The sequence below is a fragment of the Gasterosteus aculeatus genome, chromosome 17 (assembly GCF_964276395.1).
Source record: "Gasterosteus aculeatus chromosome 17, fGasAcu3.hap1.1, whole genome shotgun sequence".
Classification (NCBI taxonomy): Eukaryota; Metazoa; Chordata; class Actinopteri; order Perciformes; family Gasterosteidae; genus Gasterosteus; species Gasterosteus aculeatus.
The window spans coordinates 12,432,699-12,459,732 of NC_135705.1; the positions used below are offsets into that span (position 1 = coordinate 12,432,699).

The 27,034-nt window shown below is 39.6% G+C and overlaps 1 protein-coding gene and 1 long non-coding RNA gene across 3 annotated transcripts; one reads left to right on the plus strand and one right to left on the minus strand.

Annotated features, from left to right (window-relative positions):
• Positions 1–299: 299 nt before the first annotated feature.
• camk1b (calcium/calmodulin-dependent protein kinase Ib) lies at positions 300–25,582 on the minus strand. 2 transcript variants are annotated; one of them, XM_040203642.2, is made up of 13 exons: positions 25,413–25,563; positions 23,934–23,946; positions 19,758–19,871; positions 9,152–9,283; positions 6,182–6,256; positions 4,696–4,834; positions 4,467–4,593; positions 4,112–4,187; positions 3,839–3,951; positions 3,102–3,180; positions 2,915–3,002; positions 2,092–2,191; positions 300–1,860 (listed from the first exon to the last, which is right to left on the minus strand). In XM_040203642.2, the coding sequence occupies exons 1-13, from the start codon at positions 25,546–25,548 to the stop codon at positions 1,766–1,768; spliced, it is 1,287 nt and encodes a 428-aa protein (XP_040059576.1). In that variant the 5' UTR covers positions 25,549–25,563; the 3' UTR covers positions 300–1,765. The 2 variants fall into 2 exon arrangements, with proteins under 2 accessions (XP_040059576.1, XP_040059577.1); XM_040203643.2 differs by lacking the exon at positions 23,934–23,946 and having other exon boundaries at positions 25,413–25,582.
• LOC144388949 (uncharacterized) lies at positions 25,102–25,413 on the plus strand. Its single transcript, XR_013453209.1, has 2 exons — positions 25,102–25,229; positions 25,309–25,413. It is a non-coding gene; the product is annotated as an uncharacterized LOC144388949 (long non-coding RNA).
• Positions 25,583–27,034: the final 1,452 nt, after the last annotated feature.

Consider the following 27,034-nt stretch of genomic DNA (forward strand, 5'->3'; position numbering starts at 1 on the left):
GCGATTCGTCAAGGACAGGATGAAGCACGCAGAAGATGCATGTTGGTGCAAGATCTCCAAGAGTATAGTTCTTCAATTCCTTATCAGTATCAGGACTGAAGTACCTTTTAACAAATGTGCATTAAGCTCCTCTACATCTGATACTCAACACTATTCTGCTCTTGACACGTTACATTGTGAAAGAGCCAATAGTGCTATTAGTTTTTCCATGCAAGTTTTATGAATATATACTCTTAATGCACATACAAACATAAAACCCCCAATGGTGAACAGTAAAGATGAAGTGAGTCAATCTGATGCATATTTAAATCCTTTAATTTGAGTTTCCTTTCTAAACAGGCTGCTGATGGGAGGAAATGCGCCTGTAAAATAATTTATGAAGAGACAAAGGGTACAATACAGTACAGAGTAACAGATGCATATCAAATTTTAGTTTCAGTTTTTGTTTAGACGTCTTGCATTGACAGAACCAAAATAAACCGTCAAAGTCAGCCTAGTCTCCAGCATAAGTAAGCACACTGATTAATATTTTTAAGGTTTGAAAGTACAATTTTTTTGCGCAAAGTGAACAAGGATTTGTATTTAAATTCATGAACACGGTACTTTAATCTGTATCATTGAGGGAGCAGGCTAAATGTAAATAATCCATAAGGGATAAAAAAAATAATTTAAAAAATGAAGCTTGCCAGAAATGTATCTGACAGTTTCAAATTCATCTTAATATCCCTTTAACTATAATGGCACTGTACAGTACGTATGCAAGCCCTGCCATCGGAGATTACAGTACTCAAATCTGAGACAAAAAGCATGAAATGTGATACATACAAAAGTCTGTCATTTAAGAAACCGACAAACTTCAGACGCCACCTGAAAATATACTTCTCATAGTAAAGGCACCTTAGACAAAGATATATCCCTGTGCTTGAGTGGTTAAAGGGGTTCTGGGTCGAGAAAAGAGAAGATGTTGCCTCTCAAAAAACCTAACCGCTGCATGGAAACAATACATTGCCTCAAAAAAGGCTACAGAGTAGATAGATGGAGTTTTCATTGCATAAACTATTCCGTACCGATTGTCTAAAAGCTTGACTTAAAGACATAGAATGTAGAAGATTTGACTCAAGTGGATGTCAACATAGAGAAGTTAGCTATGTTGCACTATGTGGTTCATCCTTTAACAACTTTGCACACAACACCCCATAATTTGCATTGTACTGCATTACTGCGACAGGATATATTTCTAACATGACAAAACATGCAACGGGGGAGACTCTCTTGATCATGCAGACATCGTCTCTGGATTTGCACTGCTGGACGTTAAAAAGACAACCGAGAAATATATAAAACAATAAAACAAAGGGAGAAATTGACCATGGGTAAAAACACTGTCCAAGAAGCTCTGTCCTGTTTCTGCAAAAACGATCCCCTGACTCTCTGGTGGAGAAGGTTATCTTCCTCCCTTTCTTTTGTATCTCCTCCCCATTTCATTTTATCTCAAACTACCAGCCTGGTTTGTTGAAGTAATCCTTCGGTGCATGATTAACCTCAAGTCTCCCTACTCCTTTAGCCTCAAATTACTTATTCACTCCTTTAATCCCCTTCTAAGGCTGAACAGGCTTGCCCCCCCTGCAGGCGTGAGGTTGGAATTATGCAGTGTTCCGAACCAGATAAGGGGGTGGGGGGAGGGGAAATGGTGCTTCCACCGAGAGGGTTCAATTTTGAAAAATGCTGGGATTGGTCAGGTAACTAAGTGGAACAGGTGCAGGTATCACACCCTGCTAGTTGGGTGGCAGCGAAAGGAGCAGTTGGAGATGGGGTCAGCTCCACCCTCGACGTTCTGGGAGCACCCTCCCTCGCAGGCCTCTGAGAGAGAAATAGGACGTACTATCAGTTCTGTGCTTGTTTTTTTCTTTCATCTAATAAGTGTGTTGACTTAGGAATGGTAATAGCTGCAGTCAAACATTTGTCCCTGTGCATGCAACAGGGGCAACGGTTCCAGTAAACTGCTGTTTATTGAATGCTGTGGTTACACTGTGTGAGAGAAAAAAAATGACACAATGGAAATGGAGCAGCACCAATAACCACAGGTGGTACCTGCATCTTCCTCCGGCAAACTGGGGTTGGGTCCCTCGCTACTGGTGCCCAGCTGGAGACGCCTCATGTGACGGACCACAGCTGTGGCGTTGAATGCTTGCTGCAGGGGACAAGAAGGCGATATAAATGAGAAAACCCTGCATTGCATTCGTTTGCACCTTTAAAGGGCAAACACTCTGACTATACCTGACATCAGCTTAAAGCAGTGGTTTGGCTATGTTAGAAAAACAAAAAGCTAGAACTAACTTTTTCATGGTAGTGTGTGGAGGATAACTTGAGTCTCACAGCATGAGGGACCAAGCTGCTCTGGTATACTCGTGTCAGTACCAGACAGCAGAAGGTCAACAGGCTGTGACGGGTTGTATTTTAGAATATCCTTCAAGCTCTTTGTTCGGTAAACGGGTACCAAACAATGTTCCAAGCGGAAGAAACTCCTCATTGTGAGCTGGGATCAGCTCAATTAAAGAATGATTTTTACCTTCTCAGAGTTTTAAACCATTGAAAAGCCTGTTTTCCTGAATGCTTGCAGCTTTCTTTGGAACCACTCAGCCAAACAGCTTCACACTTGAAGTTCCTCAACACACCAATCAAGTGTAGAAACAGATGGTTAAAGGTTTATCTCACAACCCTTGAGCAGTCTTGACCCTAGTTTCACCCAATAAATTTGTTGCAGTCAAATCTTTAATGTGTCTAATAAATCAAACATTCCATTTCCAAAAGGTCAATTAAAACCATATTCTTTCAATATAAACTAAATTAAAAAAAATTAACAAAGAGTTAATATGGCATACATCATGCATGTAAGAAAATCTGTCTGACTTACCTTCCACTTGCTCTTAGCAAAATTCTTCTTGATCTGAGCACTGACGGACTCGTGGATGTTTTTTTCCAAAGCAGTATCGCCAGCGATCCTGACAAACAGAGTAAGGAAAAATCACTGAAGCTTAAGTGTCAGTTTGAACCAGACAACAGAATGAGTGAATCGTTTTAGAGGAGTACATGACCAGTACCAGGGGTGTTGCAGAGCCTGATCACAGGTGTATCGGATGTTGGGGTCCTTCTGCATCAGGTGGATTATAAAGTCTTTAGCTAAAAAGAAAAAGGTTACAAATCGTAATATTTCAAATGTCACCAGTTAAAGAGATGCAACAATATTCAAGTGAACAGTGTACTGAAACAGTAAAAAAGCAGTCTTGAGGTAATGTGCCGGAAAAATCTGCAGCTGAATGAATTGTCCGATTTGTTCTAAATGACTAAAAGAGATCCTTGCCCAAAACAATTCCAGGAGGAATTCAAGAGCCAGGAAGGTGGGGATTGTATACTTTATTTGCTAATTTAGAGAGAAAAAAAATTAGAAAGTTCTTTCTGTAGGAGAAAGAGTTTGACTGACTCTGAAACACATCTCGGTCTTGTACTTGGCCTCGCTCAAGGTGAGATGTGTCAGGCTGCTGAGTGGATGCGAACAAGACCTGGCTGCCTACTTATTTTTACTGCTGGATGAGAAGGTCTGCATTTTGCAAAGAGGGAAGTTTTCAAGGTGATCCGAGGTTAGGGAACTTCTTGACGTGCTTTAATAATAGAGTTGCCTAGGTGACCAGTTTAGATCTTGCACCTTGAAAAACAAAAATTATACTTCTAATCACATATACATCTAAAGCAAAATATACCGTTTTTTTGTTTCCTCTAAGAAACATTTAGATTAGTCCCTTTTGAGGACTAAAGAAAATTGGCTTGATAAGAGCTATACCTGAATCCGAGATGTCATCCCAGTAAGGAGAATCAAACTCGTACTCTGCCTTCAGGATCTGTTCGAACAGTTTGGCATCATTCTCATCGTAGAACGGAGGGTAACCGCACAACCTGAGACACAGTACAGAGCAGACGTCATGCTTTCCCCAATTTTATAAAACAACTATAAAGTTACAAAAGCGGCCAGCATGCAGAACATGGAGATGAGTGCACCATTGACATGTATCCATGATGTGTTGGGCTAGATTCATGTCCCACAAAGTGTACTCACAGAATATAGGCTATAACACCAATAGACCAGCAGTCCACTGCTTTGCTGTAGGGTTTCTGAGCCAACACTTCAGGGGCTGAAAGAACAAAACAAGGTAGTACAAGTTAATTAAGAGAGACGTTTAACGTGTTTGACACACGTTAAGCACGATTAGTGTGTAAATTACAGAATTAGTGTTTTTTTTAACTGGGATACAATTATTTCTAGCTGTAGATGGTGTTTTATGAAATATTTAGCATTGCAGTACCCTCATTCAGATATTGCCATTGAGCTTATAATGTGTGAAACAGGGTTCCCTGCCTTGTAAAACTGGTTTATTGAAAGAGACTGTTCAAGATGTCTCTGACTTCTTTACCAACGTATCCAGGTGTTCCGCACGCTGTTGACATCACACTGCCAGAGCACTCAATTTTAGACAGACCGAAGTCACTGATCATGATCTTGGAGTCTTCATCCATACTGTCGTAAAGGAGATTCTCCGGCTGCAAACAGGATGGACACAACCAAAGACAGAGAGCTGAGGAGAGTGCCATCACACGAGACATGGAAACACTCTCCTACCGCTCTACTATCACAGGACTGACCTTGAGGTCACGGTGTACAATGCCCATGTCGTGGAGGTATTTGACAGCATCTAGAATCTGCTGAATGAGCTTACTGGCATCTTTCTCCGTGTAGAAGCCCTTCTCTATGATACGATCAAAGAGTTCCCCGCCAGACACCCTGGAAAAAAGAGGGAGATTCCTTGGTCGAAGTAAAACTTGTGGAAACTATTTTGGTCCATTAGGACAGCTAAAGATTTTCCTTGGTAATGAATGCATCAAAAGAATAGGGATGAACAGGCATATGGTAAAGAAAATACATAAAAATCAACAAGTTCCAGAGTTGAAGGTGGCATTAAGGACTTTGTTAAAGAAAATCCTCACAAATCTGAAAAAGGAAACTTGTTTAACATGTTAATACTGCTAATATACTGTTAATGAAAGGTACTGCAATTACATATCGCTCACCGAAAAAAACTATTTTCTTGCGGAGTGAAAAATGTTTGACATGGTGTGATAATAGCTGCTTGATAGTATACTTAGAAGCCACTAGATGGAGACTTTACCCTGTCAACAGTATAATCTGGAACTGTTTTTAGCAGACAATATGAAACAGACACTTTTTTCCTTAACACGCGTTACGAAATGAAGAAAAACAAGAAAAGGAGGAGAAGCAAAATAATTTTCTAAAGTTGTATGTGCAACATATTTTAGATGTTAGGTCAAGGTAACAATGAGTACATCCATTACATTGGTGAAAGAAAGGTAGTCCATTATTCAGAGAAAACATAAAACGTATTACAAACTCACCACTTGTGTTCATAAGTAGGTATAATACGGTCTTGTGTGTGTTACAGGGTGCATTAAAAGGAAGCTCTAGTATAGGTTCAGTAAGGAAGACTCACTTGTGTTTAGGTAACAATGAGTACATCCATTACATTGGTGAAAGAAAGGTAGTCCATTATTCAGAGAGAACATAAAACGTATTTCGTATTACAAACTCACCACTTGTGTTCATAAGTAGGTATAACATGGCCTTGTGTGTGTTACAGGGTGCATTAAAAGGAAGCTCTAGTATAGGTTCAGTAAGGAAGACTCACTTGTGTTTAGGCTTGTAGTTAATTTGTATGATTACTATTAACTCCTCACACATGCACACTCATTATTTCGCTGCTGTCATTGTTAGGGCCTGTCAATCATGATATCAGCAATGATATTACTTATTCAAATAGCAAAATGAAGCAATTGCATTGTGTGCCAGTCTCCTGCTGTTGTCTCTTTAAATAAGATTGTCTCACCACCTCTAGTACGTTCACGCTGCTGTTACGCACCCCTCCCGCCATCTCCTCCTCCCCTTGTGGAAGTGTCAAAGACTGACAAGATTTTATAATCACTTGTCAATAATAAACCATTGCCTGATTGCATGTGGCATGAGACGTGCAGCACATTGAGACTTTGAAACATAACATGACATGAACATGAACATGACATGCATTAAACACTCACATACTCACACGCGAATACTCACAGTTGCATGATAAGGTAGAGGTGTGATTTACTTTCAAATATCTCTTCCAGAGATACGATGTTGGCATGTTTAATCCTGCGAAAACAAAAAGGAAAACTTTTTTTTATTCAGCCATTAGTATTTGACCAGATTCCACAGTCAGTGTATCCATCACAGAGTTTCATCCAATGAGCACATGCGCTTCACTGGGTGTCAGCATTACCTAATAAAGGGTCCACTGGTGCGGGTCAATACACAGAGTCTCATATTCACTTATTAATGATGCAGATTGCATGTTAATATCACATTGGTGAGTTTTTTTGTAAACTAGAGTTGCTGTTAGTGTATTTTTGCATCATGAAGCAGCAAAGTAGCTTTAAACTTTTCAATTTTACTTTGAAAAAAAATGGTTTCACCTTTACCATAATAGTGTACCTGTAAGGTTTGGTTTTGAATGGCAATAGTATTCAGAATTTTGTTTCCTTAATATAGTACCTGGTACCTTGTCAATGCGTGGCCAATCCTTGACAAATGTATTGCATTGTTGCTTGTATTTGGTGCGGCTTGTTTAGTTAAAACCATGTTATTGTTTCTAAAAGTAAGGGCCATTATGGTGAAAGGTTTTTTTTTTGTTACCGGACTTCTGACATGCTACCATATCAGCATTAATATCAGAAAATCAGAGACAATACCCTGACCTAGATCCATGTCAACGTGTGTGTTTTATTATCATCATATTACTACCTTGTGACCACTTAAATACTCTCAATTTAATAAAGGTTATAAACAAAAGTTTTGTTTATATTCACAACAAAGAATGTGTAGCCTTGAGACCTAACAAACCTTTCTTGTGTTCATCATTTATGTGTAACCCTTATGTTTAATTTACCTCAGTATATGTACTATGAATATGTGCTTGGATGCAAGAGGACGAAGAAAACCACAAAGCCATGTGTTTGAGCTGTACCACAGGTAACTGTGTATAGTCTGAGTCAATATGAGCTCATGCAGGATTACAACAATGAACTCTGACAATCTGCTTGTAAAAATACGTGGGCGTCCTCATGTATGTGCTCTGCTCAGTGCGGAATGAAAGATGGACGCGGTTAAGTATGAAGGATAAAAAATGGATTCATTATTATTAGTAATTATTATTTTTTGGTATTTTTGTTATAGTTTCTGTGACAAAATAATGAATACTTCTTACAAAATTTGCAAGATCAAAGTCCCTGCAGTGAGAGGAGGTGTTTCTGCTGGTGGTCCGACACACACAATTATTAGGAGATAAACATTAATTGAGAACGACCCACTTGACGTTTCATGTTAACAAGTTTTTTCAGAATAACAACATTGCACCAACTCTTCCGGCACGAATACAGATGAGTGAGCACCATGTGATGAGTCACCGTATATGCACATGTCTGCGCTTAAGTAAATATTTGCTCTAGATCAAACTACCATTACACCATTACAACAAACAGGCTGAGTTTATCTAACACAAACTGGGCTATTAGACACGAAATTGATATTGAACTAATTTTGATATTCAATTCAGAACACCGGGACCACTGGTTTGCACAGGTTGGAAACATTTAGTTAACAATAAATCACTGCGAGAGACAAGAACAACTGAAGAAAAATCAAGGAATCACAGGAAGGAGGAGGGGAGATAGTGTGGGCTGCATGATCCTCTGCTACCGTTTCAGTATGACCATGTTTATTATGTAAGAACACTTTTAGGTGTCTTCTGTGGTCAAAACAAGAGAGCTGGTTTACGTCACTGTAAAGGTACAAAATCAATTTTAATCAATATTTCGGACTGATTGTCAGTTTGGTTGTTTTCCCCTGAACAACTGGCTATGACTACACCATTAACTATACTGAATAATCCAAAAGGGGGAAATATATTTTCAAGATGATGATTTCTGGAAAAACAATAATTTCACATTAAGTGGGGTAATTTGATCCACTGTGGATATGGAAAAAAAAAAATGGTAAATGCAGCTTTAAGGAAATACAACTCAGTCAGACCTTGTCCCAGGCTCTGTGTACCTAGGGGGATTTGAGGGTGACGTGTTAAAATGAGTAATGAAATCTTTATACGAGTTCAAACTACAGACGAAGGCAAGCTGACAATGATTTCATGCTTACAAACGCCCGCCTCTTTCATTCCTCCAGCCTCACCTATGCACGGATCATAGCTGAATATTGGCTTGGAGTGGAGTGCTGTAACCCAGGTAACAGGAGCTCTAAAAATAACTCGGGACGCAATGTAGATCATTTTCCCGATGCTATGTAATTCTCCTCGTCTGAAGACAATACGTTTGAACCACTACACAAGTACACAATTACAGTATGTAAGTCAACTGAAATATTGTTTTTGCTGTTGTGTGTACTAAAATTAAAAAGGGTTGCTACATCCATTTTATAAAACACTTCTTGTCACACCACCATAATGAGGTTAAAAACATGTCCTTTAAGTGCAGGCAACCTGTATTGCAAATGCAGGTTAACAGGTTTCACAGGGAAAATTTGTTCAGTAGAAACTAGTTTGATTAACTAGGAAATTCATTCCTGAAATACAAGTGGGTTTTGAATTCTCTACTTAGAAACCAGTAGATTAGAAAGTTTTTAATTTTCCTTCAGTACTTGGAGAGAGCAATGGCCCTTTCTTATATATTCTACTGAATATATAAATACAAATATATGGATCAGTCTTACAATGATCACAATGAGTGAAAAGATGATTTTCAATGCATATTGGTACAGAATATATCATGTACGGCATGTATGATGTCTAGTAATGTGACACAACTTACATGATGAAGTAATGGAGATACAGCGAGGAAAAATGTGCCATTTTTGTTGTTTGTATTCGAGATGCAGGCTAATGCTGCACATGGGCCAACATGTAAAAGTCCGTTGTTACACTACAGACTTGGCATTGTACTTGGTTTGTTTGACTACTAAAGGAAAATAAGGTCCACTTACTTGTGCAGGACTGCGATCTCATTCTCAATGCTGTTTTCCTTGCCCTCCAAAGCCTTCTTGGGGATACACTTGATAGCCACCAATCTCTGGGTCCTCTTCTCCTCTGCCAGGACCACCTCAGAGAACGCTCCCCTGAGACACAAACACACAGGACACTTGGTTACACCGCAGTTCATTTATCTTTGCGTGCAGAGCTCTTCAAATGCTGTGACATTGTGGAGAAGTAAAAAAAAAAAAAAAAAAAAAAAAAAAGGGAAAACCCTGCTTTGATGGCCAAACCCTTGTGATAACTTGGCCACTTACAATTCTGAAATTTTAGCCTGGTGATGCCAGATTGGGTTTATTTTTTAACTTGAGCCAACTCCTGAAGTATTTTGGTTGCTGGTGAGTCAACTTTTGGAGAAGGGAAAAATTTGCAAGATGAATTTGAAGCAACAATATCAAAATATTATCAAATGCTTGTTCATTTATACAAATGTGTGGATCACACAGTTCATCATTCAAATATATTACAACCATAAACAGAGCAGCTAACCATGCATTGTTCAATCCAGCATACATGTGAGGGATAATTACTAGGAGTAATGTCATTAATTACCAGGCATTTTGACATTAAATCATCCAGTAAAGCATGCTTTAATATGTACATAGATACTGGACAGGTACTAGCTCTAACTGGACCATTTTAGAATTAATGTCTTCCTCATTTTCTCTGCACGAGTCTCTCTGCCAACTACAATCAATAATGGAAAACAAGTTAAAGTTTCTAACTGGCATGTTATTTTTAACATTTTACCATGACCCCATTTAACAGCAGTCAGACATTTTTTACAACCTCCTGGGTTTTTGGCCGAGGTTCAGAGAGGTTTTCGACAATAACTGCGTGGAATCCAAACCCACAATTATACTTTAGAATAAACTTTATTAACCAACACGATTAGTAACAGAACTGTGAGGAAACACATTGTGCACGGAGCGAAAATACCCTTCTAACATGAATACAGAATTAGTCTGAGCAAAGTGTGAAATATATGGCAGGATTGTCCCAGAGTAACAAAGATCGATCAAACCTCATCTAAAGAGAGAAACTTTTCTGGATGTAAGTGTGGGAAGTTTACTGGGAAGTTTGCACATCAGATCTTAGTCATGCTTCCTCTTATGTTTTCCATGCACAGTCCACTCTTCATCAGCCAAATGTTTGTTTTGGAACAGGCTATTATCTACTCAGTACTTATCTAACAGTACTGCCAATAAACCTGCACCACTAGCTGCTGGGGTACTTTTGCAAACTGAATGTCAGCAGTCTTCCAGTATCTCCTCAGCCACATATAGCTGTATGTGTGGGCAGAGAAGAACCACAATCATCTTAAGTGGGAATGGTTTGTTTTCCTCAGGCAGACCTTCAGGGAGTTTTAACAGGAAGTTAAGAGTGTGTTTTATGAAAGTGCACCATGCACATGCACAAGGCGTGTACTTTCCGACTTACAAATGTTTATGTTGGTGCTGATGTATTTACATTGACTTCCACAACGGTGGATTGGGGGATTCGGTTTTGAAAGTGGATACATCTAGAAGGTGGAGAAGGTACACCAGTTAAAACAAGTAGTGACAGCTATATACACTACTAATTGCATCTTTCTTACACTATTAAAAAAAAAAATAGATTTAATCTGGGGTTCCTTAACATACTTTTCCAGAGTGACCTACATAAACCTTCCTGAACCCTTTTGCTCATTAAAGTAACAACAACACGTAAAACTGTCACAGAGGCCATTAGCTTTGGCCTGAATCCAGCTGTGTGGAGGAGGTTGTCAGTGCTGGAAATTCCGTTGTATCATCTGGAGGATTTAGTTGACATTCTCCATGCTCCCACCGAAACGAAAAAAGTTTCAAATAGCAAAATGGTGGTGCACAAAAACATTGGGAAAATCTGTGAATCTGTGAATGTGTTCCACTGCCTCATAGTTCTCTTGTGAGGTTATGACAGAGCAACACCCACGATTTTTTATTATTTCCCTAATTACAATCAGTGAAACAAGGAGTTCAGCTGAACCTCAGAAAAAAAGCCTCAGAAACAAAAATAGTTTCCCCTTGACCAGTCTTCAAATGGCCCTGCACATTGTTGGTATGCAGTCCCAGACAACAATTCCTTCTTTATGAAAATCAATGACCTGCAAAGGAACATTTCGATTGTTTCAAGCAGCTATCTCATATACAACACCATTTTAAAACAGATCAATTCTGTACATTTTGCAAGCCAGAAGTTGTGCGCCTAAATATACTGCCAATGGCGCCTACTTAGAACAACAGCTCACTGTTGTATCATCAAATGATTGATGCAGAAATGAGAGAGAGAGGGGAGGGTGAAATTTTGCTAAATTTTAAGTTTGATAGAAATTTAGTCACAAAGAAACTGTTGAAAAAAAAAACATCACAATACTTCAAAAATAATCATTGTCTCTCCTTTCATTCAAGAGCCTTTCAAAACATTACAATAATTTACTACAATAAGGATTGACATTAGAAGATACTTTTCTCCAGCTGTGGAACAGAGGTTAGTTGATGAGGGCAAAATACCTTCCAGTGGATTAAAAAAAAAAAAAAGTCCATTTCAACCCTGCCCCTTGCACAGTGCAGGCCCAGAAAATATGATGGGCAGAATAGGTATGAATACTTCATGAATGCTGAGTAGTGCGAGTTTGCCGACAGTTTAAGCCCAGGGAAGGCTTCAACTGGATTATGAGGTAAACACCTTCGCTTGCCGAGCCTCGCAGGACATTCTTATCCCCGTCATGGGAAACATCCATCCATCCATCCATCCATCCCCACACACACACACACACACACACACACACACACACACCCAAGTGATGGGCGTGTTCTCAGAAATTAACAGTGAAAAAACTTTAAAAATATGGACAAAATGTAAATGTCCTGAGCTTCTAGCATAGCAAACATTTACATGCCAATGAAACACACTTCACTGACGGGCTATTGCCCACAATTTCCAAATCTAAACACTTTCTAAACCAGGCTTTAGTGTAGACAAGCACTACGAGATAGTTCTACTACTGCAATGGAAGATATAGAGCAACTTAATGTAACATATGTGGAACAAGAAACATCCACCTGCTGCCCATTATTGCTTTGGTTGGTGCTAAACACAAAACATTTCTGAATGAATAGAAACAAATTTCCCAAATGTAATAAAAAAGGGTTCCATTTAGTCGACTTTGATAAAAAAAAATTAATATGCCGGTATATCTTCACAATCCCTTAATATAAGTGTTGCCATGGTTCTAATATGTTTGACACACTGCCAGTAACTGTGTCCTTTGTTTAAAACAATGTTTTAAGTAGAGGGGCTCTAGTACAAACTCTATTTCTACACAAACATGTCAGCCATATTTAACTCATTGCTTTTGGTTTTATGGTCATTTTCTAGTTCAGTCTCAAAAGCTCTATGGGCCAGTCTTAAAAAGCCTAGATGAACCCACTATAAACTAGCCTAACAGCAAAGAGAGACCAAATTAGCAAGTAGCTGCTGAAGCATCCCAAACCTCTAGAGAGCTAAACTATTTAGCCTGAAATGGCAGAGACATGATTCCAACAGAGTGCTTAGTAACGTTTCCTCTGCTGTGGATGCAGATATTGAGTTTACACATTGGCCGTTTAGTGGCTCAATTAATGCAACTTAATTCCACACACACGTCACTATCCAAATCAGAAAGTGGATTGTAATTTAACTGCAAAGCAAAAAATAATGCTTCTCTCCGGACGTTTTCTGGGGTCAGTTTGCTGATATGTGGACAGCTCGTAACTGTGGACAGCTCAGAGATTATAGGCCAATGGCGGATTATAAGATTTGCTGTGGGAAGATGTACAAGACAAGCCTGCAAGTGTACTTCAAATTGTTAGGGGCGGATATGTTGCTGTGAGCAGATGGAGATGCATAAGTGGGCCAGACAGTGGGACTGGGCATACGTGCGTGTGTGTGTGCGTGTGCGTGTGCGTGTGTGTGTTTTCCAGGAACTAGAGGCTATGCCATGCTGAGCTGTGCTATGCTGAGACAGACTTCTATTGGAATTAGGTCAGGGCAGGACTGAAGTGCCGGGGGTTCCAAAGGAAGGAATGGGGATTTTCCAGATTGTTTGGAAAGATTTCCCAACCCAAACGGTTAAACTGTCATTCCCACGAATCCTTGACTGCTGGAATGAATTTGATTTTGATAGTTGTTGTGGACCAGGATGCTATCTGCACACCTTTGGAGCACAAATAATGTCTGAGCACCAAACTAAAAGTAAAGTATTTATGGCTGAGACAGAATTAGAAGCGCAGACATGGTAAAATGCTGTCCTACATATGCTTTGAGGTGCAGGGCACTTTGTACGCCACCTCCCCTCGGATAAAGAAGGTATTATCTCTGTTCTCATCCTACAGCTTGGACACAATCACACCTTGTAACTAGAGAGCAGCTAAACAAGGAAAGGACAAATTCTGATAAGCAATTCCTAGAAAAGGCAAGTAGTGTGCATGTCAGGGCCGAAAAACAGGGATTTGATTAAATGGGAGATGAAGAGTTGAATTGAAATAACAGATATTACAATGAATATAAAATATATATGTGATATAAATATAACATCAATCTTGGGGGGAGGGAAAGAGTTGGGATACAGACAGCAACAGAGAAGCACAGAGAGACAGATGAAAAATAGATGCCGTGGGACGGTGCTCGTGCTGGGAGACTCATCTGCTCTATAAAAGGTTGCCGTTTCCTTTTGTCGGAACCACTTTGTTAATCATCATTTTGAATGAATTTGATTCTAAATCAGCACACGAAAAATCAGTCCGGACTAAAATTCCCCCAAACCTCTTATGTGGGATGTGTGTCCGCACCTCTTAATTACAGAACTGATTGCCGATATTAAAGTGTAGTTAGAGATGGATCGGTCACAGGCTGCTCTGCTGGCTCATTATCTGGAAATTAGGAAGATAATTTTCATTATTGCTTTGATGTTTAAGATTCACAGTAGATACAAGTCTTGTTCATCTCATTAGGAAGAAGCAATAGCTGCAATATGTTGTAATAGGTTATCTGTATGAAGATTGATTTAAAAGAAAGCACAACCCACTGCACCTTTAGCTTTCTGGATGATTGCCTATTGTAATCAATGGATTGAAATATATTCTGATTAATAGCGCACATAATAAACGGTTTCAGGTTAAATGTGACAAGTAAACTCTAAAAGGACAACGTTATATCAAAAACCTCCCTTAATATCCTCTGCTTTTGAGTTGAAGTTGAACGCTAACTTGTACTCATCAGGTTCAGGTATTAATAAACAGCTGTATTAAAAACATTATTCCTTTAAATGTATAATTCATGTTAGGACTCCCGGCATGCTGTTGTGTCTTGCACCTATGGTAACAGCCACCACCTGACCTTTAATAAATTGTCGTGAATCTCAAGCTTCATTGACGAAAAAACAAATAAAATCAATATTTAAATCTTGCTATTAAAAATGACCAAATATGCTTGTTGAATTGTTCCAATTTAAAGAGAGGTCTAAATGGAGAATAACCCTTTGCCAGTTGCATACAATATCTGTCATTTGTATTAATTTCATATGTAATCCAAGTGCATTTGATATTTAGACAGAGTCGAAGCCTTACCCACATCACACAATTTGTAGACATTCACGAATGCCTCTGCAAGCAAAACTGCACTCACAAAAACATATACACCCCAATGAGTGTTGAGTTATTGAATCTTTCCACTCCACCAGCAGAGAGCCCTCAGTTTGAGTGGTAAATTAGCATTAAAGCCCATGTACTTTAGCAGAGAGGCACAAGTGGGCGGGCACAAGTGGAGCAAAAGGTTCCTCTTCTGACAGCCAGATAGTGTCCGAGCCGGCTTTATGATTAGTAAAAGAACAAAAATCTTTGTGCATCCTATATAGATCGGGAGATCGGAAACATCAACATACGTGTCTAATGAAACTACAACACAATACAACAGAGTGTTTCATCATCTTTGTGGTCTTCGCTCAACTGACAACAGATAAGCTGGTATTGGTAAAGAAAAAACAACCCGAGTCTGTAGTCGTGATGCACAAAAAATGCTTGGCTAAAGTTTTAAAAAGATATCTTCAGTCTGTCAAATCACATATAACGGCCTATGGGGGCGAAAGGAATCCATGCTTTGTAAAAAGAGTAGATGTGTGATGCGTTCATTGATGGAGGTAGAGGAGAGAAACACTTGAGACAAAGGTCGTCAAGAAGAAAACAAAAAGAGGAAAGAGATACAGAAAAACTCAGACCCATCAGTGCAGAATGAGCAGATTAAATAACCACAGCAAGTGTCGTCTCACCCTTAACCGTATGTTCACACGGACACACCACTTCAGATCAATCGCAGCCAATAAGCAGATCATACGGCCTGCGAGTGCAGTGGCTGCTGGGTCACCGTTTGCCAGTGACAGAGACAGGCGGGGGCCGATCCATCAGCCCTAACGATTTTAGATGATTACAGCACGCTCCCCTAGCCTTCACTTCACTTCCTCCCTTACTCCATCGCCTCTGTGTTTAGAAATGTGTTTTGAGCTAAAAATACAGAGAATTTCCCCTCGCTGCTCAGGGCATTCATTCAAATGTCAGAAAAGGCAACATAGCCCATTTGTCTGATTTGTCATCAGTAGAGAAACATTGAAGCTGGCAGCAGAGTGTGGGAACATTAGAATAAAATAAGAATGATAAAGAGATGCTTTTTGTCTTATAGAATTTTAAAGGATTTGCAATAACTTATTTGGCAGTACGTTACATCAGGATATCTAATGACTTCCACAGACCTATGACCTGTTAGTTGTTTGGGATTGGTGCAGTGCTAAAAATAGTTTCTGCATTCATTTAATAGTCACAGCTAAATACAAAAAAATATCAATATCACTTTTGTAAGTACACATCCTGAGAATCTATAAGCGGGTTTGCATGATGCTAAACAACGCTTGCCGGAAGGTGCAGGGTCAGTAAATGGTCGGGTGTGTTTGTGTAAAATAGGTGTTGATTTTGAGGACATATTCCGACATGTTATTTTGAGCTTTACTGTGGATTAATTATACTCTGCCTCCCCGTTAAATGATTCTTATATCGAGCTAAAACAGGGACACAGAACACACTGGGATCCCTGTTCCACAGAAAACTTGATGTGAAACCAGGAGACAGAGCAGGCGTCGGGGAGCTGGATTCACAACGGCACAAGGAAAAGGGGAGAGGGAGAGAGAGGTTTAACATAAGTAGGTATGAGAAAAGGAAGGCAAAATTGAGGCATCTGAGTTGATTGCAGTGACAGCGCTGTTGCCCCTGTGTGCATTATTCATTACCATCTGTTTTGATTACAAAAACATTCTGCAGCAGCCAGAGATTCAGTACCACTGGTTTAAGTCCCTAGATAATTACTTTTTGTGTCACTAAACTCAGCCATTTGACAGAAGTAATCACACTTACGAACAGTTTCATCCAATAATAATAATAATAATAATAATAATAATAATGTGTTTAATGATAATCTATTTGATACGCTGTCAGCGGAGGGACAGCAAGATTTGAATAGCTTCACGTTTAAGAGTTTTAGACATAACAAAGATAATGTTCAGTAATGAGGTTATATATGGCATATATAGTAAATCTAAGTAAGAGGAATTTCTGTATGTGTGTCATGTGTTTTTTTCCTGTAAAACAGAGAGTTCATCTTTTGCACAATGCACACATATGCAGCCGTTGGATGATTATTAATAGCAAAATCAAAAGACTTAGTTTCCATAGTGACTGTTTGAGTCCATTATGGAAAGTGTCTCCTGTTGTTACCAAGACAACAATCCAGCAATTGCGAATGAATGTGGCACACAGCTGAGCTGCTGATCTCTCCATCTACTAGCTCAGCACCAAACCAGGGGCAGGTGTAGGACCGAAGGAATGACAATGACAGGATTGAAAGTACGGACACACCTTTTCATTTATGCAAACATTTGTTGTACTTGTGCATTAATACAACTTAAATAAGGCTTGATGCTTCTAGACTGGATTTACCTGTACATTCCTAGCTTATGTCCAATGTACACACAAACCAGCCACATCCAGTTGTGAATCATTAAGCATGTAATTTCATCCCGGTTTACTTCTGTGAACTGAACATCCCGGTGGCTCTTTCTAATCCGGTTTATCTGTTCAGACGTGCTTTTAGAAATTAGATTGATTCCCATGAATCTGAAATAATCAAGCATTTTCCGTTCAACGCATATGCAAATTTGGCCGCAGGTTATTTAGCCTTTGGAGCTTTTCTTTTGAACAGGATTTGTCCTTTATAAGTGTGTTTACACAATATAGAAGGAGGGTACGTTTCCATCAACACCTTTGTTGCAATGTGTGTAACTGTGAAAGTCCCTTTAGTCCATTTCATTCAGTGATTGCAATATATCTTCTATTCTCTGGGTATCAATGACTGAAGAGGCTAAAGATGGCTTAATAGACTCACATTATGCGCTTAGGTTTAATCTAAAATGTGTTTACACATCTTAATCTTGGGCTAACAAGAGTGTGGCTGTTTGTAGAAGGTGCATCAAGGGAGGCACCTTGTATAAACATCCCGTCTCATGACACCTGGCACACATGGTGAAGGGTCATAAAACGGAGTCAGAGGATTGAAAAAAATGTTAACAACTGCAGTGCACTTTAAGTAAGTTGTTCTTCCAGAGCTAACCGGGGTCAAAATTGCCTCTGGCAATTTGGGAAAGCTGTGCAAGCGTTTTGTTGTAGGATGGGTAACAGGACCATTTAGAAGGGAGAACCCAGTGAGCCACAAGAGAGCCCCAGCAGCTCAAGAGGACAGAGATGGTTCTGTCGTGGTGATGGAATGTACTCAATTGTTAAGTGTCAAATTACATTTGGGTTTTGACAAGTGTCCTGTGTAGGTACCATAGTTAAAATAATATAACCTGTTAACATAATTTAAACATGGAATATATACAGGGTATACGAACACCCACTGCACTTAAAAGTGAAGAGGAACCGATTCCAAGGAAAAGACATGAAAGAAAATAAAATAGAAAGCAGTCACAGACCCATCTAACATATGCCAACATTCCTCCACGGGGTAAGACTCTTCTCGGAAAGCAGGCTGCTGTTGATAAGGGATTTAACTTGCATGTCTTTCTTCAAGATATTTACATTTGTACACTTATGTACTTGCTTTTTCAGGTCAAGCATTACTACAGAAATATTGCTAATATCCTTGAATATCAACTAACAAATACATCGAAAAAGAATTTCCACAACGCAGAAATGGACTCATGCCTGTTCAGCCATTCAGACTGACCTAGTCTGTTCATATACGTCAGCCTTATGTCAGTCGTGCGACCTGTCCATGATGAAACCCTGATGTCAGCATACACGTGGGACTGAATGGGGGCAATATTAATGCAGACACAGTAATGTCTTCAAAATAGAAATAAAACAAATGCCTCACATTACAAATACCCACCCAAAGGTCTCCCACTCACCAGCAATGTAGAGGTAAACACACGGTAATAGAATGAGAAGCAAAAATGAACTATGCAGTAAGAGGCTGTGACAATAATCTCACCAAGAAATGTGAACCTTGTGAAGCTTCATGTAGATAATCGCAGCACTATCCTACTACTGAAAATCTACTGCAATTTATTGCAATCATGAGACTAGACTGCATAAACTGACCCCCTTCCAAATAAGCCTGTTTATTTGATGGGAAATATCCTTTTGATTACCAAGAATTGTCCCTATAAAAATGTCACAAACTAATAAAAATTCTCAAAATTCCTCTTGTAATCATCACCATCATTTGACTGAGTACATGGGGAACCTAAAGGAAATAGTTAACCAGCGTGGACAGACTTATTTGCTTTAAATGTTGTGTTTTAAATGTTTTAGGGAGGTTCTCAGATTTCCTTAATTAATAAGTCTTAATGTGTTTAATTAAATCCCCCAAATAACTGTATTTTTAGTATTCCAAAAAGAGTTGAGGCTGAATATGCAGGTGCAATTTCATGCGCAATAAAACAAACAGATCTGTGCCACTTCACCTTCATTGGCATAAGTAAACGTGATAGGAACCATGAAAAACAGCATTGTTGCTACTGCTGGCTTTGCACTGACACAATTACCAAATGTGGGCTGCTGCAACACATCAGGTTCCCATTAGAGCCGGTTATGTCAGCTTAAGCATCATGCGGTTTATCTAGGGGGACTGACAGGAGCAGTCCAGTGTGAATAGAGCACTGACATTTACAAATACAGAGAAACGTACTTAGTTCAGATTGAGCAATTACACAGCAAACTGCATAAATGCTTGCATCGTAATTCATAGAGATTCAATTCCACACTCAAGTCTTGTTGTCAGAAACAAAACAAATTCAAATTCTCTGTGCCATATCTATCTCAGAACAGCCAACTGATTCATATAAAATGCAAACACAAGCTTCTGTTATGGTGGTGATTTCATTGCGAGTGTGCAACTGACATCATACAAAGCTAAAACACAAGTGGTTGTGCCAGTGGCACGGACTAACAAACTTACGTTCCCAGGACCTCTTTGAAGTCATACTGATCCTTCACATCTGTGGTCTTCTTTTTCCAGACATGGCAGTCGTCATCCAGTGGCATATTCTTGTTGTTACGGTCACAAACAATACTGGTGGAGAAAAAGAGGAGAAGCTCATTAATACCAATAGTTTTACACTTTCCATCACAAACTGTACTGTATTAAAAGGAAATTAACAGTTTGATTTTTCACTTGGATTAATGACGTCTGTGGATTTGTTTTTCATATGGGAAAACACTAACAGTATATGGATACATGTCTGGAACTACTCATACAGGAAATTTAAAGTCCTTGATATTAACCATCTAAAAAAGATTCAAGTTAAACTTAGGTGCTATTTGAGCATTATTATGTTGTTTTGGGGTTGGTAGCCTGAGTTTGCATTAGTGCTTTGAGTGTGTGTTCATCCCATGAGGAAGTAAAGCAACTCAATGTTAAGCACAATGATGCAAAAAGGATAACTTGTCTTTGCGAGTTTGGGGTGGTTTCTGCATTGTTGTTGCATTTAGATGTTCAACATGGCAGACGCCAGTGCAGAAGATCTGCTCCGAATGTATGGAATTACATTTTTTGTATTCTGACACATCATGAAAAGTAAAGTCTTACAGTGATGTTCACCAATCTTTATGATCAGCAAGCAAGGAATTTATGACCTGGCGTGCTAAAAGTCATGGTCAAATGGGGTAATCAGTAAACTACAGTTTCACTCTGGTTTACGGTCTCAAATATAATGGTTCCCTTTTCATACCACAGCCACATGGTGTAAGAGCAGCATGGAACCCCAGTGCTTACTATAGTGTTACAATAGTCTCGTCAATCTTACAATGATAACACTTTAAGATGAGCTTCTGTGTGAGGAGGCAGATATTTCAAAGAGCCAAAACTCAAATGCTCCTCCATCTATTAGATTCTAAAGACCCTCCTTTCTCTGGAAAAAGACACAAACAAGGTTAATTGGACTTTTTTCTAGGGGGGGGGGAATCTCTTGGCACCTCACGATTAGATTCCGATTCAGAGGTCAACGATTCGATTCTAAACAGATTATCGATTCTAAACCGATAAAACGATTATTGATGCATCTCGATTTTCTAAATTTTCTCAAATCTGAGTTTGCTACTCAGAGGTTGCTAATCACTTCCTACTTTATTTGATAATTAAAGCAAATCAACAGATGAATTGCCTTCTCTAATTTTTTATAAGAAAAAAAAAAATCTTTGTCACAAATATGATTTTCTATCAACAATGCAAGAACCAATGCTGCTTGCATTTCAACACAATATGGAAGTAGCCTATGTAAAAAAAATATTCATATTTCTTTTAAATGAAGAAAAAGCTGGTCTTAGTCTCAGACCGGTCCGTATTTGTAAAATACCGGAAAAAAGTCCAAATCTGTTAATATCTTGCCAACTTTCAATATGGATCGACTTTTTGGAAAATCGAAATAATGAGGTAAGATATGCACAGGCTCCTCCATAGTTCGGTGAAGTTGGCAAGATATTCAGATTCAGACTGACGGACCGGTCTGCGAGCTGGACGCAGTGCTCTTAATGTGCCGGTAATGATGGTAAATGATGGTTGTAGCTGGTTGTCATCTACGGTCTACTACGGTTACCGAAGGGGGGCGTTTGTTTTTTGACAACGTTTTATCTCATAATCCCTTTTCTTCATTGCGGAAATGGGCGTTGTGTGAATGCATCACTCCAGCCAATCCAAAGACGGGGTTTGTAACCAATCAGGTGTAGAGACCATGGTGACTGGCTCCGCCCTCTTACTGTCAAAAAGAAAAACAGCGAGCGCGTAGAAAACACCTTCGAGCGCGAGCAGAGACTAACCTGCAAATATCTCGCGCGAGACGAACTTTTGCTCGCGCGAGAGACTTTTTTTTTTTATTCCGATTATTAACTTTTCTGAATCGAGACCGAATCGTTCTAGAGAGAATCGAGAGAAATTGAAAAATCCATTTTTTTCCCCCACCCCTACTTTTTTCCCCCTCTTGCTAGAAGTCGGTTTTGGATGTTTGTCCTCGCCACACTCAAAGAGCTGGATTGATCAGAAGACCCTGCGTCGTTGTCATCTGAACCCAGAAAGCGTCTAGAACTCAGGACCTGGAAGACTAAAATAGCGGTGTTCGTATCACCGCGCCTCACTCCTCCTCTGTTCCTGCTGCCTGCCTGGCTGCTTCACACTCAGTCTGTGTGAGATGATGCAACGTGTTGTACAAGACCAATATTGTTCAAGACTTTAGATGATAACACAATTAACGCTTCTCCTATTAGTTCAGAGTAGACTCATTGAAATGCAGAATTATTAGCGAGTGGCGTTAGACGGCAGGCGTAATACTGCTCATGTGCTGATCATAATACGCGTCGATAAAGATGGGTCCTCTTCTACGTGCACTGAGGTGCAGTCACTGATTGCCGCACGCACACAAAAAATGTGGCACCCCTCTCGCCCGCCTGCACTGTCAGAAGTTGGCGTCGTACATGTCGCCATGGAAACCCAAAGGAGCTGCTGCTGTATCTGAGAGACAACATTGCTTTAGGTGTCTAATGGCTGGTTGCTTTTAAGGTGGAAATCATGGCTGCAGTGGGTTCTTTTGTTTGAAAATAATTTGAAGAACACATCACACTCAAGATACAACATGACCAGTTAGACACTCCAAACAGCATCTGCTATGAACTCACTTAACATGTCCCCAAATGTACGAGGAACAAAGAGTACAGTGGAACATTTCAACTAATAGCCTTCATTATTTCCCCCGCTGCATTTTGCATGTCATTAAAAGAAACTAAAGTAAAAGGAAGTAGCTCTAAACCTGGCGTGACGGAACAGCATGCAAAGGCATGTGCTTAGGGGAAGCGCTGAGAGGAAGTCTATTCTAACAAATGTAAATCTGCCCTATTGGGGCACTCTAGGGGAGCATAAAACAATACATAATACACTGCAACTCTATTCCTTAGCACATCTTCCACTCTACACCGGACTCTTTCTTTGAGAATCCAGGATACATTACAGAGAAGGATTCTTTTAAAAAAATGTTTTCATTGAAAATGTTCCACAGTGGGTCAACGCGTACTAATTCAAAAAAATACATTACAGTTTTTGTAAAAAGAATAGAGAGGTTTTTGTGCGTTCTGTACTGTTGAGATTCTTTCTACGGTCCGGATACGAGGTTGAGGACTTTGAGTGTGTTATTTTGACTAAATGCCTAGCTTGTCCTAAAAAAAAATGTTAATATACTAATTGACCATTTGTAAAGCACAGATAACAATCATTTGCTGGTTGTAGCTTCCTAAATGTGAAGACGTACTTGCTCTTGTCAGCACGTTTGGCATTTTATAAACAAATGAATTATACGGTGCATGGAAAAAAATGAAAAAAAATTTAATTAAATGGATCAACTAAAAAAAACTAAAAAAATAGTTGCATCTCTATCCATATTTTTATTATAAACAGGGCATTAACGTACATGTGAATTGGGAATAACAGCCTTCAAGGCTAAAAATAACTAGGAAATAATAAGGAAACAGACGCCAGAGCCAAATTGAATACTTCCTAACCACTACCTGTTTGTAATCATCTCACTCATATGAAGATTAATTGAGATTCATATCATTTATGTGCTTAGAATGTGTAATATTGAATCTTAAAATCTATGAATGAACTGGCCCTTATTTGTCACTAGCTGTAACCATTGTAGAATTTGACAGAAAACAACAACATGCAGCTACAGCTCCTTAAAAAAACACTTGGATTTTATTAGTCCACCTCATTTCACATTTCAAAGAACATATTTCAAGAAATTGAGGCTTCTGGGATAAAGTTGAGTAAAGCGGGTTAGCTTTTTATACAAGCAAATGCTGTGAATAGTTTAGAACACATAGGGGCACGTTTCAAAGTATGGGACAGAAGAGGAGAGAAACACATGCAGGTATTGTATGACCATATAGGCCAGGAACAGCCCCTCCATGACTTCTGGCGAACCAGTGAAGTGCTGTGAAAATGCTGTGCTGCTCAGAAAAAACAACCAGAAAGCAAAAGGATTGAAAAGGCTGAAAGTAGGGAGATGCACCGTACAAATAATCACAATCCTCGACTAGTATGTAACATGCAGCATTCATCCGTTACACAATAGAAAGTCGCTGTACTCACTGGTTTCCCATTCCTGTGATGTGCAGTAGACAGAAGAAACAGGACACATTTACACACGACCACAGTTAAGCGTGACGGAATGACATGGGAGTATTGAGTCAAATCTAAGTTATATTGGGGTTAAAATGTACACACCCACACTCACAAATAAGGAAATATATAAATATATAAAAGTAGAAAAAACTAAAAACTGACCAGTGGAACATATCTGCTCGCTATCTCCTAACTGGATGGCTCAAAGTGCACACAACAAACTACCTACATTCAAGTGGGCTCTCCTTTGTTTTAGCCCCAACTGTGAGAATATTCTGATGCAAAGTCAAGAACAAGAACTAGATGTCAACAGACTGCCTTGCGGTTATATTTTTTGCAATAACTTTCATGTACTTCTTTCCGGGCATCACTAGGTCCAACGCATAGCATCTCTGATCTTTCAAGCTCTTGGAATCTGGCCCAGAGACCAAAGCTTGGCATCATTTGTCAGTTCATGAAAGCCCCATTCACACATTTAGTACAACTAAAAAGTTATTCTTTGTCTAAGAGGGAGCTGACCCAGTTCTCTGCAGTGGTGGGTGGGCTGGTGTTTTTTCCGGCGTGCCAGGAGGACACTCATTTAAAGCATGAACCCTGGGGATGGTTACTTTGGTTTTCTCTGTCATGATGAGCATTTAAGATATGTAGTAATGGTTCATGTGTAAGCACTTGAACGGTTTGGTCCACTTCCTACTTACATGGTCTAGTTTGAATCTCATTTAACCCATTTTTAAAGTGTGTGCATGCCTCTGATTCTAAATAAACCTTCCAGTCGTATTAGAGTAACTGATCCACATCATCATCCACCAACTCTATGCATGTACAGGCAGAACACAAACACTGAGAGAAGCGGTCTAATCGGTCAGCTGGCGACAAAGGAGCACACCAAATCTGTGCTCCTTTGGTGGAGCTTATTGATAAGACGACAAGATCCCACGGGCCCAGATACCAGAGAGAGAGAGAGAGAGAGAGAGAGAGAGAGAGAGAGACGGAAACAGAAAAACAAAGACGGATGGGGCAAATAACTCAAACTGCACGTCGTGTCGGACCATACTGAAAGAACTTGACATTATCATCATCATCGCAGCAATGGTCCTCAACCTGCCTCCGTGAACCTGCGGCTTTTGTTACATGCAAGACGTCTCCTCGTGTAAACGGGCATCATAACGAGAACGATTTCAGCCTCAGGCGCGATTTTAAAGTCACGAAACCGCCAAACGGAGAACAGTTATTAAACGCCCCCTGAACGCCGGGGCAAGGAAGGTAAAGCGCCCATAAAATGTATCCGCAAACCTTGCTGATAAATGTTGCCTAATAAATATGAGCTGTCAAAAAAAAACAGGCAGGAAGAAGAAAAGAAAAACACGCTCCCAACATCCAACGAGCCTTTGGGGAAAGTCAGAGTGGAAGTAAGTGTCACGGCAGCGTAGCCGCAGGCGTCCATACCTGAAATTGAACAGTCGGTAAGGGTGCACCGTCCGTATCGAGTGTCCGTCCGTCCGTCGGTCTCTACAACTCGGCAGCGTTCTCGGACGGAACCCGTACTTAGCAACCTTCCCGGCAGTGCTGATCCTGACGTCATCGCGTGACAGAACTGTCAACGGACCAATCGCCGGGCGAGCTGCGGCGCAAGTAATCCGTTCTGCGATGTTACTGGTGGACTCTCGGCCACCTCCGCCGGTGCTGCGGTGCTCGAGGGCGTGTAGGTGTCGGCGTGCAGGCTAGGTCATTATTATCAGTATCCCTGAAAGTATATTATAACGTGGTAGTGGTGAATCGCGATTGTAAAATGCATTTTGTAAAATGCATTCTTTAAGGCTCATTCATTTGTTTACTTTAAATGTTTTATTCTGTTTCTCGTGCTTCACTTGTATACACAAAGCCATGTCCCTTTCTCGTTACTTTGTTTGTTTTTGCATCTGCGAATCTACGCTCAATTGGATATTTCTTTTTGTTTGTCTTGAGACTGGACCAGAGGGAGCGTTGTTTGTCAATCGTCTTATGACTGAATAAAACCACCAATACCAAACCAATCTCACTCGTCTGTGTAAGACGTTGCTTTCGAATAAAGTCTAGAATACAGCCCACACCGACTTATTTGTCCATTCACCCTTCCAGGTGCAAAGAATTGGTTAAGTCGAATGAATTTGTGTCGTCTCAGCATGTGGTGGTCTAATGCACCATCTAGTGGATTGTATGACGCAAAACGGGCTGGGCCAAGTCAACAGATGCTGGGAATAAAATGGGGTGCACTTTTAAGTTCAGTTAGTTAGCCAGTAAGTTCTTTCGGCAACGTCCTTATTGTCTTTACTGATTATAGTTTCTCCTCCAACATATCCGTCTGCAAAAATGTTCTGTGTCATTTGAGAAAAATGTCTATAATGTTGAAAAGTTCAGTAAAGCCTGCTTATTAATAAGCCGGATGAATTAGCTCTTGTTGTAGAACAGGTGTGTCAAACTCATTTTAGGTAGGGGGCCACATACTTGCTTGGGCGTGAATTACCGTAAATATTGTAATGTTCAGTCATCAAATCTGATATGTAGAGTGAACATTTAACATTTAGATTTACATTTAACATTTACATTTAGATTTACATTTAACATTTATATATAACATAACATTTAGATTTAGATTTAACATTTAACATTTAGATTTACATTTAACATTTAGATTATTTAACAACTTTGTGTTACTGCCAAACATTATCCTAAAGTTATTGCATGAATTTACATGAATTTCTCTCTAAATGTTTGAAAAAGTGACATATGAATATTGTCGTGCTTTTTTGTTCATATGATAATGCTAAATGTAGCAAAACTGCGCAGGATTTTAGAACGTGCAACATTTAATTCTATTTTCTGTTGTGTTTTCCTATTTGTCGTTGTGCGTTCCTATTTGCCGTTGTGTTTTGCACTTCGGGGCCACCGTAAGAGAGCCTTCACATCTTCCGCCGCAAACTAAAGACACACCTCTTCAGACTCTACCTTGACTAAAAGACTAACAAATTGTAGCACCTAAATTGTACTTGTAATGCCACTTATCTATAGCAAATTGTAAATTGGCCTAT